Below are 14,729 nucleotides of genomic sequence, written 5' to 3'. Positions count from 1 at the left end.
CATTTCGGGCACCCATGGTGCTCGAAACAGGGTTCCCTGGCAGCAAGTGGTTAAACATGTACATGCACTTTATCAAGTCATGACACCCTATGGGCTGAAGAAGAATGTTATACGCAGGCAAACGTGATGCCAAGGTAGTAATAGATTCTTGTTCATAAAGTACATTATTGGGTATGGGTATATTATTTCAGTTGCAGAAGAGTGGTACTTTGGTTGCAAGAGGTACACAACTTTGGTTGCAATGTATAATGTCTGTCATGAGTCCTGCACTTTAATTACACAGTGCAAGTCAAACAGTATTATACAATACCTCCTTTAATCATTAATCAATTGTCATTGAATTATTTGTTCTATACCACTGCACCCACTGAATAAAACTTCATTTCACTTGACTGATTCCAGCTCCATTTTCATAAATTCCATGCCAAGAAAAAAGAGGATTATAGTGTAGAGATAGAAATGACTTTAACACTGCTGGGTACTTTATAGCAGTGAGTGGCACTTCTGTCAAATCAGTTTTGAAAAACGACCAGTGTTCATATGCAAGGACTGTCTGCTCTCCTAACAGAAGAGGATTTATGGAGGTGTTGTACAAAATGAATGTTTCACATTTGTGCAACAGTAAGAATACAGTAAAATCTCGATAAGTCGAAGCTCGTTAAGTCGAAACTCTGTTTACCTCGACGTCTTTCTGTATTCCCGACAAAAGAATAGGCCTTTATGTACAATAAACTATCTGTAACTCGAAACGTCAATACCACTAAAGCCGCTTATCTCGAAGTTTTGGCAGGCCAATTAAAAAAAAAACACTGAAGAATGATAAATAAAATGTGATGAAAGAATGTTTGCCTTCATTTATGAGTCATTACTGTCACACGCACAACTTTTCTTTGATGAGCTGAGCATGTTCACACAGGCTGCTATTGTCACGTTGACAAGCACTGGGTGGGCATCAACCGCAACCGTAAAGGCCGTGTCCAAAACAGGCTTCCAGAGCTACGGCTACGTCTTTTGTCTGCGCATCTCCATGCATTTCAAATGGAGTGAAAACCAAGACCTAGCTCTAGAAAAGAGATTCAGATGCAGCCTAAATCAGGCACGAATGATACGCCCTCAAGCGCTTTGTACATGTATCACGTGACCCAGCACAGAAACCCTGACCAAGTGGCCCATGCACTGCGTTATGCAGTAACAGCCCGATCACGCAAAGCAAATGAATGAATTCTCAAAACGTAGACACAGGTACCGGTACATAACTTAATTGGTTTATTGTTTATTAATGTACCACATAAAAACATGCTTAATGATGATAATTGAGGAAAACTTGCACAGTAGGGATAGCCTAAAATCCACTTCGTGTGCGACTCAGCTTGCAGGCCAACTGCCGTAAGCCAATAAGGTTGCATGTGCACTGAAGCGTGTAACTTTTGATAACTCGAACGTCGGATAACTCAAACTTTTCGTCCATTCCCCTGAGCTTCGACTTATCGAGATTTTACTGTACTTTCATTCAGTGACTAACAAAATGATCAACATTTCATCCGTCACCTCATGAAATTATTCCTACTGTGGTGGTACAAGTATCCATAATTTAATATCACTATTTTTTCTTTCAGCAGAGGGCGCTGTTTCACTTTTACCATTTTTTTTTATGCGAGTTTATTTGGGGAGTTATCCGTATGGAAAATAGGCCATTCTTAACTATTATTGGAGTCTCTTTTGGGAACTAACCATGGTAATGAAGTTTTTTTTTAATGTAAGGGTGTCAAGGAGCCAATTTGTAATTGTATAGGGGGTTTGCATAGAATTTTCCACAATGTTGAACAATGTTACAATGTTGGTGGAGAGATTATAAACAAGTGTTTACTTTGTGCAAGGGTTTTCGCGGGGATCGTACAGACTTGTGGAATGTTGGCCACCATGTCAAGACTGTAATTGAATAAACTTTTCACAAAATTATGTACCCTGAACCCAAACTCTGTTGAGTCAGTTCACTACACTACCACTGCCCCTATAAACATTGACTATTTGTATGTTACTTTTGCGTGTTTTTCCCTGAAGTGCCTCACCTGGTGGAATGTATACACTGACAGCTGTACTATTGGGTCCAGGGCCTTCGCTGGTAAAGGCTACAATAAAGACAGTGTACACCTTGCCAGGATTCAGTCCCGTCACCATCTCACTCAAGGTGTCATTACTGACAACCACTTGCTTATGTTGGGAAGAGTGGTTGCCGAGAACATACACACTGTAACCTGCCAGGATACCAGGAATCTGAGAGGCTGGGGGAGGTTGCCAAGTAATGAGAATAGCTGTGGAGCCATTGCTGCTGCCATTGACATTTCTTGGTGCTTCACGTGGAGCTGTGTGAGTACAAAAAATATATTAACACATTCAAAGAAGATGGAAAACAAATGCATTAACTACAGGGTTCTTTACTGTTAAAAAAGGATGTTTGTTCCCAATGATGCATTTGGCTCATCAAGTCAATTTTTATCTTTGGTTTCCATGGAACGAAACAACTAAAAATTTGTCTATTCCTTGTATGGTATGCCAGTCCATCACAGGTTGCTGGGCTTGTCCAAAGCTACAACATATGGTTAGCAGCTGGATTCGAATCCCTCAGTCACCTGCACCCCATACTGTTTTAAAACAATAACAATGTAACATTGTTTTGAACCTTCATCTTTGTGGTCACATGACGATGACTTTTACCAAAATTCAAGCTAGAAATTTGATTGAGTGACACGTGTCCTGAAACAGATTGAAAGTGCAAACTATTGACAAGCAACCATATCATGAGGCTAGGACACACTGGCATACATCTTGAATATAAACCTCTGCAATGCATCAGGTTTTATAACAACGGACTTAGTGCAAGAAAGGCTCATAGTATCAGTGACTACTAACAAAAGCCCGTGTTTGGGATACAGTGTGTCCACACACTGGATCATGCACATATGGCTCAGTATCCAATCCCTTGTGAGTAGCCAACAGTCATTTCTCTCTCTCCCACCACGAAGCAAATCCACAATGGCTGGGCCATGCCCTCAGTGCTGCAAACTTCTCCTAAAAGTTCTGATATCCTTCAGGGGATCTGATAGGTTTGGACCTTGTGTAAATTTCCACTACCCTCAAAAAATGTGATTGAGTTGAACTTACCACCAGGGCCAGTCTTGGCAATGAATTCTTGGCTCTCCCTTCCCACAAATGGACTATTGACCGGTGTGACAGTGATGGCATACTTTGTCCATGGTGTCAGATTTTTCAGAGTTTTCATTTGTTCTCGTCCATTATCTTCATTCTCTATAGTGAAGGTATGTGACCAAATTCTGTCTACAGACCGGATTGTGATGGAGAAGCTTTCAATGTAAGCGCTGTGTCTGGTGACCTATTGGACAAAGTACAAACCATCGTTAAAATGCATACAAAAAAATGGGAAGAAGTATTAACAGTCAGCTACTGGTAATTTGAAAGTCAGCTACTGGCAATTTGACAGTCAGCTACTGGCAATTTGACAGTCAGCTACTGGCAATGTCACATACTGTAACAAGATCTTGAATTTGTTTTTAAAATGCCAGACAATGCATCTACGATAGATTTTAAAATTTCAACTCTATGTTTCATCTTGAATTTTATGTTACATATCTAGTGTGAATTTTCCTTTCTTTCTTTCCCTGTAGTTCAGAAAATTTGGTGAATATACCATTTTTCTTGCACTAAGAACTCTTTTTAGAGCGGAAATTTTGTTTGTTTCTTGACGATTCTTTTTTCTTTTGCAACAGATTACCATGTCCAAAACATGCAACTAAAACTGTATTCCAGTATAGGGGGTAACGTTGTGTGGACCTAGCTTCGTCCACACAAGGTTTACACCAAAGATAGCTTTGTGGCACTATACGATCTTTGGTCTACACAACCTGCGTTTATGTGGACCACTTTTGTTCACAGGTCCACACTTAGTGTATGTGAGGTTAGCACATACTTGTTTCATAGTTGTGGGGACTACACACTGAAACATATGTGTCCGAGGACCACAACTCCATTTCAACTGTCCAAATGAAAGAAACTGTCCTCTCAACATGAGAATGCCCTGGGCAGCGATGCATGACCATTTAGCAGCACCTTTGGATCAATGCCTATCTGTCGCATATCAAATTAAAAACAAGCATTCGATTTCAAACATACCTGCCATATGACTTTGAGAGTTGTTGAGTCAATAGTCTCTACATTCTGTATGCTGATACCACATGAATCTAGCTTGTTCTGCAGAACATTATAACCAGGTCGGACAGTAACATCTATCACAGAAAAAGAAAATATATCACTTACCAATTGCTATGCAATAGCCAAAATCATTTCAATATTTGCACTCAAGTCAAAGGCCTCAACAGCAAGGGATATAAATGGTTTACAACTTTATCACCAAATACGAAGAAGACTTTTCCATACTGCCATTCATGTTTTAACTTCACCTCAGATTAGCCAAATAATATCTGTCCAACTTCTCTGCAAGTAAGTTTAGAATTTTGACTCTGACATGAGTTCCCATGTACATGTACAACGATACTTCAGCAACCATGACACTGTATACTCATCTTCTCCAAAGACAAAAAACAACAGTAGAATTATGCCCAACACCTCAAAACAATGTACTGATGGAATATTGCTGCCTTCTACGTTGACTTCTTTTTTACAATGTTATTAATTTCCTGCAGGAATTGTACACGTAGGTGGCAATATGCACTTCCTTAAAAAGAGCCATGAAGTGACACATGACAAGTGCACTGGTCCTGTGTGTGATTGGTGCAGAGTTTGTGCAACCAATTTGCAACTGTATGAGATACACCCCATGACAGCATGGATGGATCCACACCTGGCTAAAGAGGGGAAGTTTCCTGTCAGGAAAGTAGTTTAACAAACTTCTGCTACATTTTCTCCTTATATTCTCTCATTTTTGAGATTATTAGAGGAATTCGAATCCACAGATCTCCTAGAAGACGGGAATGTGCATCCCATTCTGGAATTTCAATGGATTTTGAAAAAAGCATCTGCCGGTTTAACCAAGTTCAGCTCTTTTGAAGCTACCAGCTGTGTAAAGGGTACAAAGGAAATAGAAATCTGAATAAAACAGTTGTTTTGCAGCTGTCATGCAACTACTAGTGCTGGATTATTCAGTAATTAAATCAGAACACAGAATTGTTGTCTACATATGTGCATATAGTTCTGGACTGTATGGCAACAATGTCAAAAGCTGTAGCTATAGCCACTAATATCAGGGAAAGCTAGACTTACATGTGGTAGTGAATGAAGCAGTTGGGGAGTCTGGTCCCCTTATATTCCCAACAAATGGCTGAACAGATACACTGTAGCGTGTGTCTGGCTCTAGACCCACTAATTTCTTGCTGGTAGCACCAATGACTACTTCCTGTTCTACTTCACCGGTGGGATTAGCACTCAGCCAATACTTGAGATAATAACCCTCAATCAGATCAGCAAACTGCTCAACCTGTAAAACATTCATCATGGTAAATGATGTGAGTAAGTTAAGGCGTACAGAAAGTTATTCCAGATGGTATGCAACCTTTGCCTGGATGTTTGTGTGTTATGGTCATGAACTGCTCACTTCCAGTAAGAAAAACTGGATTCACCACTTCAAGTATATTATATCAATCCTCCTACAGTTGAAGGATTAAGACTGTAAGGGTAAACTTAAGCCCTGTCCGCACTGAACTTTATTTTTTGAGGATTTTACCGAGCCGATGGAAAAATGAAAAAGGGCAAATTTTACCACCGTCTGCACTTGGACTTTCGACGCGGGTATTTTTACCGAGACGCGTGGGAAAAGTACCCAAGCTGTCACTATAATGGCACATGAGGGCGCTTTGCGTGACCTTTCGTGTTCACCCTTTAACCCAAGCACGCGTGCACCTTTTACAAACTTTGTAATGTTTCAATAAAAATATCTGCCTTCATTCCAGAGACTCAAGAACACGAAATCACTGCACAGCAACCAGAATTAAGCTTTGCGGTGTGTTCGTGTATGTACGTCACATGGACACTTGTAACGCACATGCACGGGGGTTTGTGTGAGCCTGACCTTGCCAGTAAACCGGATGTACTCTTTCCTGAGCCACTTTTACCGACTCGCACTGTCCGCGCTGGACTTTCTGTTGTCGGAAAAGTGTCTCGGGAATTCTTCCTGGCCAGAAATTACTGGTAAAAATTCCTGTGTGGCTCGGGAAAAGTAACCAAGAGGAAGTCTTCCTGGGACGTCTGCACCAGTGTTGTAGTCGAGACCTTTATGTCCGAGACCGAGACCAAGGCATTCGAGACCGAGACCAAGACCGAGACCAGCTCTTTCAAGACCGAGACCAGACCTTCGAGACCGAGACTTTTGCAGTTTGAGACCGAGACCAAGATGACCGAGACCGAGACCTTGCACAACATATACAATATATAGGCCTACATGTACTTCATTAATGGTAAATGTGGTGGACAATTGGCATTAAACAGCAAAATTAAGTGCAGATTTTACATGTAAAGCACACAACATATTCCATATTCCATGAAAGAGTTTTATTTGAACTCTGGGGAAAAACAGCACACAGTTATTTTTGACCATGAAGGCATGGACTGCCGATGATATAGAATTTTGTATAGAGTATACGGCATAATTGTATATTAAACCATGTACATGTACAGAGTTTTTGTGTTCCATATGTATAGAAAAATTAACGTGGGCAGTCCATGTCCAAATGTTTAAAAAGGCAAAACGTGGGGTCTGAGTTGCACGGACTATGCCAAAAGGTGTGCATGAGTTCAGTTTATGAGTTATACTCTGTAATGATCAATGGACAGGTTCGTAGGGTCACACAACATCATGGGCAGTTCCCTATTAAAAGTACATGTACATGTAGCCTATATAAAAATCAGGATTTTACCAATCCAAGTTTCCTCACTGATGTGTAAACATTCTACCGTAAGAATACTTTCCTGACACTTTGTTTGGAACAAGAGTGAAGAAAGACAAAAGACGACCACAATTTAAGTTTCTAACAAAGAATTGTACTATCCAGATGGTACCTGACTCATCAACTGTGTAAAAGGGTCATTAAGATGAATGCACTCTCCTCTATTTATACAATTGGCATGAGAACGAGTTCTGTCGGCCAGCCACATGTAATATGCTATATGTGGCGTGCTTGCAGCCTGGCGTGTCATGTGCATAGCACAGTGTGTACATGTACATGTATGCATACACACAACTGACGTATGTGTACCAGTGAAATCAAAGAGGTACTGCACGCAGGGTACCAGTGCTCCGGGCTGAGAATATGCATTAGTCTCCATTCCAGCTTTGATTTCATTCTTTATTGTGAATACCATGTCGTACATGTTCCAAGCATACATGCGGAATTGCGTGCAGTTCGGAACTAGACTCATTCGGAGGTAAATTTGCGCTGCAAGCAGCACTGCTGTATACATACAGTATGTGTGCAGTATGTACCATACGATCCGCGTACGTGATTTTGCCGCGGCTGAGCGTGAATTGTCGTCGCACATTTTCTGCATTTCTGTCATGGTCTCGGCAAGTCTCGGGTGGGAGACCCGAGACCTCGGCATCCGAGACCAAGACCGAGACCAACCCTCCCGAGACCGAGACTCTTGTAGGCCGAGACCAAGACAGAGACCTCAAAAAAAAGGTCTCGAGACGGTCTCGAGACCGAGACCAAGTCTTGAGACCTCCAACACTGGTCCGCACTGGACTTAAAATGGGCAAAGTACCCATTGTCTCATTAAGTTTGCCCCAAAAAAGTCCAGTGTTTAAAGTCAGGGCTTTAAAGGTCTGAAGAATACTTGATGTAAATATCTAGTATTCCCATGGGTTTCAGCTGCTAGGGTTTAGGGGTTCGAATGATACCCCTTCACTGTTAATAAATTAGGCTTTTCATGTCCTGTGGTTTTCAGAGATTGGATAGATGGACCACACTGTGAAGTCACTGATAGTTGAAACTTTCCTTTGACAGCAACATTTATCCAATGACACGTTTCACTGGGCCTCTATTCCAATAAGATATGTACACTTGTGAAGCATACAAAGCAGACTCCATGTACAAGGATGGTGGCTATTCATAACAGAGTGCACCACCAGGAGGCCACATTTCACATTTATGGTGCACACTCCCAATTCATCATGATCTTGAAGGTCTTCATGCAGAAACACGAAACTAACATACTGCAGACAATCTCTCACAAAACATCATTTAAATTCAGTAAAAAAAACTTTTAAAACTGCTGCAAATTTTGCTTTTCAAGCACTTGTCAAGTTCTTTATGGAAACTTATTAGTGGTTCACCTTTTATTTTCATGGGACAAAGCAACAATAAAAACAAAATAAGTTTAAGGGAGGTCATTTGCTTTAATATATGCTCCATAAGGACAAACATCCAGTCTGCAGTGACCTACCTGCCAGCTGACCTTGACCTCAGTGTTGCTAAGCACCAATGTATTTCTGATAGACACCCCAGCCTCTGCCAACTGAAGTGATACAGAATTCCTACCAGAATCTGTAATAATGCATTTGAAAAAGGCCGTCTTTAGAAGTAATATTGTAATGGCATGATTAATGGATACATCATAATGATCGCCACAAGAGTTCAATTGGATCCACCACTGTCATGAGTATCCACTCATGACAGTGGTGGATCACTGATACAACAGACCCAAACAAGGAGGTGTAAAGTCAATGCTGCTTCTGTAAACATGTTTCAAAGGTAACAGACACAGAACTAGGAGTTCTCATACTTCATTTGGAGAGTATTAAAAAAAAACTTACACAGGAAATATGTGGAGATGCTGTAATAATGATATTACTAAGGAAACATTCCTACCTCTGGTTGTGATTGGTTGAGAGATGGGACTAGGTGGTCCAATACCTCGATCATTCACTGCTCTGACTAGGAACCTGTATGTGGTTCCTGGTCTTAGCTGCTGGACTAGGAACCACTCCTCTGTAATCTGATCTGCCAGAAGTTGCCAGCCTATCACGAAATGAAAAGAACGTATTAGGAAAGAAACTTTGGTTGGTTTTAAGAGCTAGTACAAACTGTGAAACAAAATAGTAAAATTCAAAAGGTGGGCTGAAAGGCTGTAAACCAAACCCTCCCACATCCCATAAAACCCTCCAGGATTTGGAGGTTTTTGTAGGAGTCAGACACATATAACCTACTCTCAATTAGTTTACACGGGATTTGATACCCTTGAAAAAAGTGTCATGATTTTTAACAGTACTAGATTTTAGAAGAGATTGGAAGATTGCAGCACAAATACCTTAAAAGTGAAGATAAAGACTTAATCAAGTGACTGCAGTTTGAGAATTGAGGGGTACTGGGCTTGCACCCCATATCAAATATTCCTATTTCAGGTGCCTGTGAATTCTACAGATCAATGAACTCTCTAAATTCGAAAGAGTGAAAATTCACGCTATTTGAGTGAAAATTCAATCCCTCCGATTGAAATTAAGGACCAGACGAATTGGAGTGAAATTTCTTCACTCCAAAAGATTGAAATTTCACTCAAGCTTCCACTGGAAGGGGCTATTTTCAGCTTTTTTCAGTCTAAATTCAGAGAGATTTTCACTCTAAAACGTCTTGTCCCTAATTTCATTCTTTCCAATTTAGAGAGAAGCAACCTGCGCAAGTGGACGAGTATTGCCTCATCAATATTTTGTAATCATTTTCAAATGGATTGAACTTATTTTTCTTACCCGATGTACCATGTTGGTTGAAATATTCCAGCCGGTAGTGAGTGACAGGGGCAACTGAAGTTGGTGGTTGCCATGACAAAGTCAGGGTTCTCCTAGTGATGTTGCTGGGCAACAGGGGTCCTGGTGGTGAGGGTAAGTACGATAGGCTTGGTGCTGTCTGAAGAGACACACCAGAGCCAAGATCCACCTCTTCTGTAAGACAGACCCACCAGTGAGACAACAGTCAAGCAAAATGTGGCAAAAACTATCTCCCCATTAAAACAAAGGCAGGACACAAATTTCAGAGACAAATATTAAGTTAAATGAACTTCAAGATAACAATTCATCATGGTATAAGGCCAGTGTCAACAAGAACAATGACTTATTACTACCACTGATCTTGTTTGGTCAAAGGAAATTCGTGAGTTATCCCTTAAAATCAACCCAATGTTAACACTGAACATGATACCATCCATGTTTTTCCCTGTCTCACTGGAGATTAACATTTAGTCTCACTAGTCCTTTGTCAATTAAGAACACACACAGGGTTTTCAGAGTAGTGGGTAAGAACCACATACTCTTAATTTACGATGAATTTAACAAATTCTCCACACCCTTTTTTCATGTCTTTGTAGCCTCCTCAATGTCCCTGTTTTATTATACATCTACATCCTCCTCATCTCCTCTTCAAATGCTAAAACACTGTAACACATATCATTGTCTACATACTAGGCCAAATAAAAAGCTGAGGGTTAAGAGCAGGTCATACTTGATACAAAAGTGATAAAATGATGGCTTTGGAAATGGTCATGGTTGCAATGGATTGCAATTTGACAGCGCAGTCACTTTATCACCATGTCACAGTCACTTTCAAATTTGCTTTCACATTGAACATGAACTGACCCTAACATTCAAGAAATTAAACATATTCTACATATGGTATTTAGAAATGTGCCTCTTCATTGCTTTCTTTTTAATGTCAATGAGGCATTAAATGAGACATTAAATACTAGACTAATTTTGACATAGAAATGTGAAGTGAGTGTACTTGGTCTTTTTGTTTGAAATCTGAACAACTCACCAATAACTTGCAGAGATGCTGACCAGCTAGTCTGGCCCCATTCATTGGAAACAGTACATGTGTAGAGTCCAGAATCAGACAGGTGAAGTGTACGAAATTCCAAAGTGCCCGAGTCTCTGACAGATATTCTGCAATCAAAAATGCCATGCCAGATGTTGTTCTCTGAATGCAAGAATTCTATCCCAACACCAAGATTCATCCTGGTAATTGGAACTGCTGAAGTCAATGAGTAAATTCTATTCAAAATATAGAGAAAATTTGATCTGCCTTAATCTGTGAGAAAGATTCTGCTGGGATCGAAATGTCGGGCCATCCATATTTTAAGATGATTTTTTGTAATAGAACACAACAGCGGTCAACAGATGCTGCAGTTTGTTGGACTTATTAGTCAATGTTATTGGCAAGGGACAATCTCTACAAAATACCACCATTACTGTTTTGCCAGTGTAGAGTGCAGTGCCACAGGATCCACACAAGAACTATTAGAACTTAACTCTCTCACAGTGAAACTGATTTGCAAACTTTCACAAAACTCACCTTGAACTGGTCTGAATGGGCACAGAGTTTTTGCTCCACTGTAAAGTGGGTTGTGGATTTCCTGTTGCTTCACATGGAATCAAGCCTAAGGCTCCTGCTAGGTACGTCTGGTTGCTGGGTACATAGCGGATGACAGGGGGTGGCTCACCTAGTGTGGCTATCAGAAATGATGGCAATACAGTGTCATAATCTGTATTAAGGTGGACTTGCTAGTGTATATGTTGCTTGCTTGCTTTTGGTGTATTTCTGCCAGTCAGCTGATTATGCCAGTAGCCTCTATACAGGGAGTGTCTTGGAGGAGGCAACACCCTATCTGTAAAGATTCCATGTGGAATACTTGGAAGCTGCTCACTTTGCTTACCAACAAGCCGAAGCTACATGTACATGGGGAGCTGATCCTAATATGCAACAGAAGTTTGACTACAAAAATGTGCCAGAGTGCTCCTGGACAAGGGTCATCTTGGAAGATTTGTGGAGCTTTTTGAAAAATCATATTAAGGACTTTACAACGCATATTCACAATAACATGCTTATGGAGTTACAATGCACAGACCTCCGACTAATAACACAGCATTTTATGACCAGGAATGAGGGCACACTGTTAGTTTCTAAGATCACAATGGGTCAAGGCACTGTGACTGTGCAGGCTGATTTCAACATAACCAGCAATACTCTAGCATACTGGTCATCTCTAATAAGAGATTTTGCCTACAGACATCAAGGCCTTAAAGCTTTGAATACGCCTTCAAAAGCATTGGTGAATGAAGTGATTTACGATAAAGTATGACAAGCATCTGCCTCAAAAATGACACTTTTCCACTTCAAACTGAACATCTTCCAAAATTAAGCAGTGCTGTTATTAGCCTACTATACCAGTATCACAAGTACAACAAACAAAATAAAAGGGTAATAGAAGAGTTTGGGTAAACACCTATGAATTTCTCCACACTTCTCTGCTTTGCATACCATATTCCCACTCTGCCTGTCACACTTCAAAATGGCTCATTACAATCCACCATTCTTGACTATTTACTTGGGACAAAACAGGCACAACATGGAAGCCCTGTGAGTGAATAAATTATTCATATAACTCTCCATGGTATGCATTCCGCCAAATTTTAAACCAGTCAAGACCCTGGGCAAAATTAAGGATTACAGTCTGACATACAAGTGTTTTCTCTTTACAATGTGGTGTGAAAAGTGACCTCTTCAAAGAAACTTAGTGTTTCAAAGTATTATAAATCATTTCTACACACCAAAGTAGATATGGAAAGATGCATGCAGACCTGCACAATGATAAAAGCGTGACTTCATCCTACAAAACTCACAATGGCCACAAGATCCAACAAAAACCACAGTGAAACCAAATGGTTTACTGCATCATGCAGAATGCACCCGGAATATCATTTTCCAATTACATTTAATATCAGTGCCTAATTTTTCAATCTTCAAATTGTAAAAACACTGCTGTCTAGGTTAGAGTATTTTACACTAGCTGGAGCCCCATGCACTGGACAAATGACTGAAATAGGTGGGCATGCAAATTATAAGTGATCCTACACACCAAGCCAATCCCAGCCATCGGTCACAGTGGATATAAAGGCAATTGACTGGTCAATAGTTGCCAGTTGACAATACTGCTTAGGCATATGACAGCCAATTGATTGCAATGTGATGACCACAACACAAGTCTTGCACAATTGTGGGGCATTCACTGTGCCAACATCTCACATGAGAAACACGCAAGTTTTGATTTTTCTGTAAGCTAATTTTGATGCACTGAACAACTAGCTACCTTCACAGGTCACAAGGCCATAACTAGCGTTGTACTGAGTCCATAATAAGGCCAGTCATAAGTAACAGGGTGAATAATGACAAAGAATGCTTCTGTCACAGCTCATTTGAATAGCTTGTGAATTGGCTTAGGACAGAATGACTTGTGATGGACTTGCAAGGACTTGTGATGGACTCAAATACAACACTGGCATTTGGAAAACTTTCACAATACAGTGAGCCACGAACTTTTGCCGGAAGAGGCCATATTTCAATTTCTTAGAAAACTACCACCTGTAGGCCTACTTTTCAACATGTATTCATTTTCCCTCATTATCTTTGAGAATTACATACTTGTTCTGAATTACGGTGAAAGCACAAACATTGAACTTCATTGGTTCCTTGTACAAAAAAAAGTCCCTCTTTGCTCTGTTCAAATTCTCCTGAAAAGCAGTTAGTTCCCACAATGTAAAGCTGGCCACGCAACACAAACACAAGTGCTTCTAGATGTGGATGCCTTGTTTGAAGATGGCTCCTTATATAATGAGTATCCATCTCAAATTACATAAAGCCAAAAGCACACAAAAAGGTAAGCTTCTGCCCATGATGCAATGCAGTTTCAGAATTTGACATTGACAGCCTGTCTATAATTTGAATCACTTAAGCTGTTTGCATGCAATTTCCACATATGCTTGAACGAAAACATGCATGCCTCTAACACAGATTCAATCTTACAATGCTATGTAAGATATGGTGCCATGCGGGATAGTAAGGTTGTGCAAGGTGACAACCGGAAACAACCCCAGCAATGCACTTAAATACATTGCTAAATTTATCTGATATTGAACGGAATGCATGCAAACACCCTGCAAGCTCTTGTTATCCCAACAGCTGAGATGTCACAGACACTTGTGAAAACTTACTGCACTTATTGTGATCACACTGAGAATAGTGTTTGCACAGAACACAGTGTTAAAGACAAAGCATGCAGGTTTATATAGCTATCTTACCTGGAGCTAGGGTGCTGCTGGGTACTGGCAGGTATCAAAGGAAAATAAAGCATAGAATGGGGAAATTATTAGGTAGTGATTACAAGAAAATGATTAGGCACAGCATGGAAGTCAGTAGAAATTGGAAAGAAAAACCTGTAGCTCGAGACAATGACAGACATACATGTATGTCCTGAGAGTAACACCAGATTAGACTATGTCAACAGTGGAAACACTTCATGAAAAACAATGAGCTAAATGCTTAAAAAGTACCACTGCATGTGTGCCACAATGTGAAAAATCAAGTTAAGCACCTTATCTACGTGTATCAATCTAGAGTCAAATCCTGTGCTTTTTCTCAAGTAACTGGTGACATACAACAAAAAACACCCTGTGACCTGACTTAAAAGTAGGTGGCTTGAGACTGACTCGCAGTAAGGGTGACTAGTAACCAGGCATAAAAGTGTCTTAATTTTGTTGGGTTGCTAGTCAGCTAACTTTTAAGTACATGTATATGTATAAGAAACAGCTTACAGAGTTTTCAACAGTTAAAGAGAAGCCTATCAATTGAACACATCAACAGGTAAACTGTCACAAAGAA

The 14,729-nt window shown here is 40.3% G+C and overlaps 1 protein-coding gene across 12 annotated transcripts in view; it reads right to left on the bottom strand.

Annotated features, from left to right (window-relative positions):
• Window positions 1-14,729, bottom strand: part of LOC110982055 (roundabout homolog 1-like) — a 219,460-nt gene that overhangs the window by 23,251 nt on the left and 181,480 nt on the right. For 11 of the 12 annotated variants that reach the window (XM_087141844.1, XM_087141849.1, XM_087141847.1 and 8 more), the window contains 10 exons: window positions 14,150-14,173; window positions 11,367-11,523; window positions 10,830-10,957; window positions 9,770-9,961; window positions 8,895-9,044; window positions 8,470-8,570; window positions 5,296-5,509; window positions 4,189-4,301; window positions 3,163-3,391; window positions 2,070-2,363 (listed from right to left, as the gene is read on the bottom strand). In XM_087141844.1, coding sequence (XP_086997970.1) covers window positions 2,070-2,363; window positions 3,163-3,391; window positions 4,189-4,301; window positions 5,296-5,509; window positions 8,470-8,570; window positions 8,895-9,044; window positions 9,770-9,961; window positions 10,830-10,957; window positions 11,367-11,523; window positions 14,150-14,173 — 1,602 coding nt within the window. The remainder of the gene's footprint in view (window positions 1-2,069; window positions 2,364-3,162; window positions 3,392-4,188; window positions 4,302-5,295; window positions 5,510-8,469; window positions 8,571-8,894; window positions 9,045-9,769; window positions 9,962-10,829; window positions 10,958-11,366; window positions 11,524-14,149; window positions 14,174-14,729) is intronic. The other variant, XM_087141850.1, reaches the window with a different exon arrangement.

Source organism: Acanthaster planci, linkage group LG10 (genome assembly GCF_054643075.1).
Source record: "Acanthaster planci isolate LZ-2023a linkage group LG10, COTS_SCS, whole genome shotgun sequence".
Classification (NCBI taxonomy): Eukaryota; Metazoa; Echinodermata; class Asteroidea; order Valvatida; family Acanthasteridae; genus Acanthaster; species Acanthaster planci.
The sequence above is the reverse complement of the archived record's forward strand: the minus strand, read 5'-3'. Positions and strand labels throughout refer to the sequence as shown.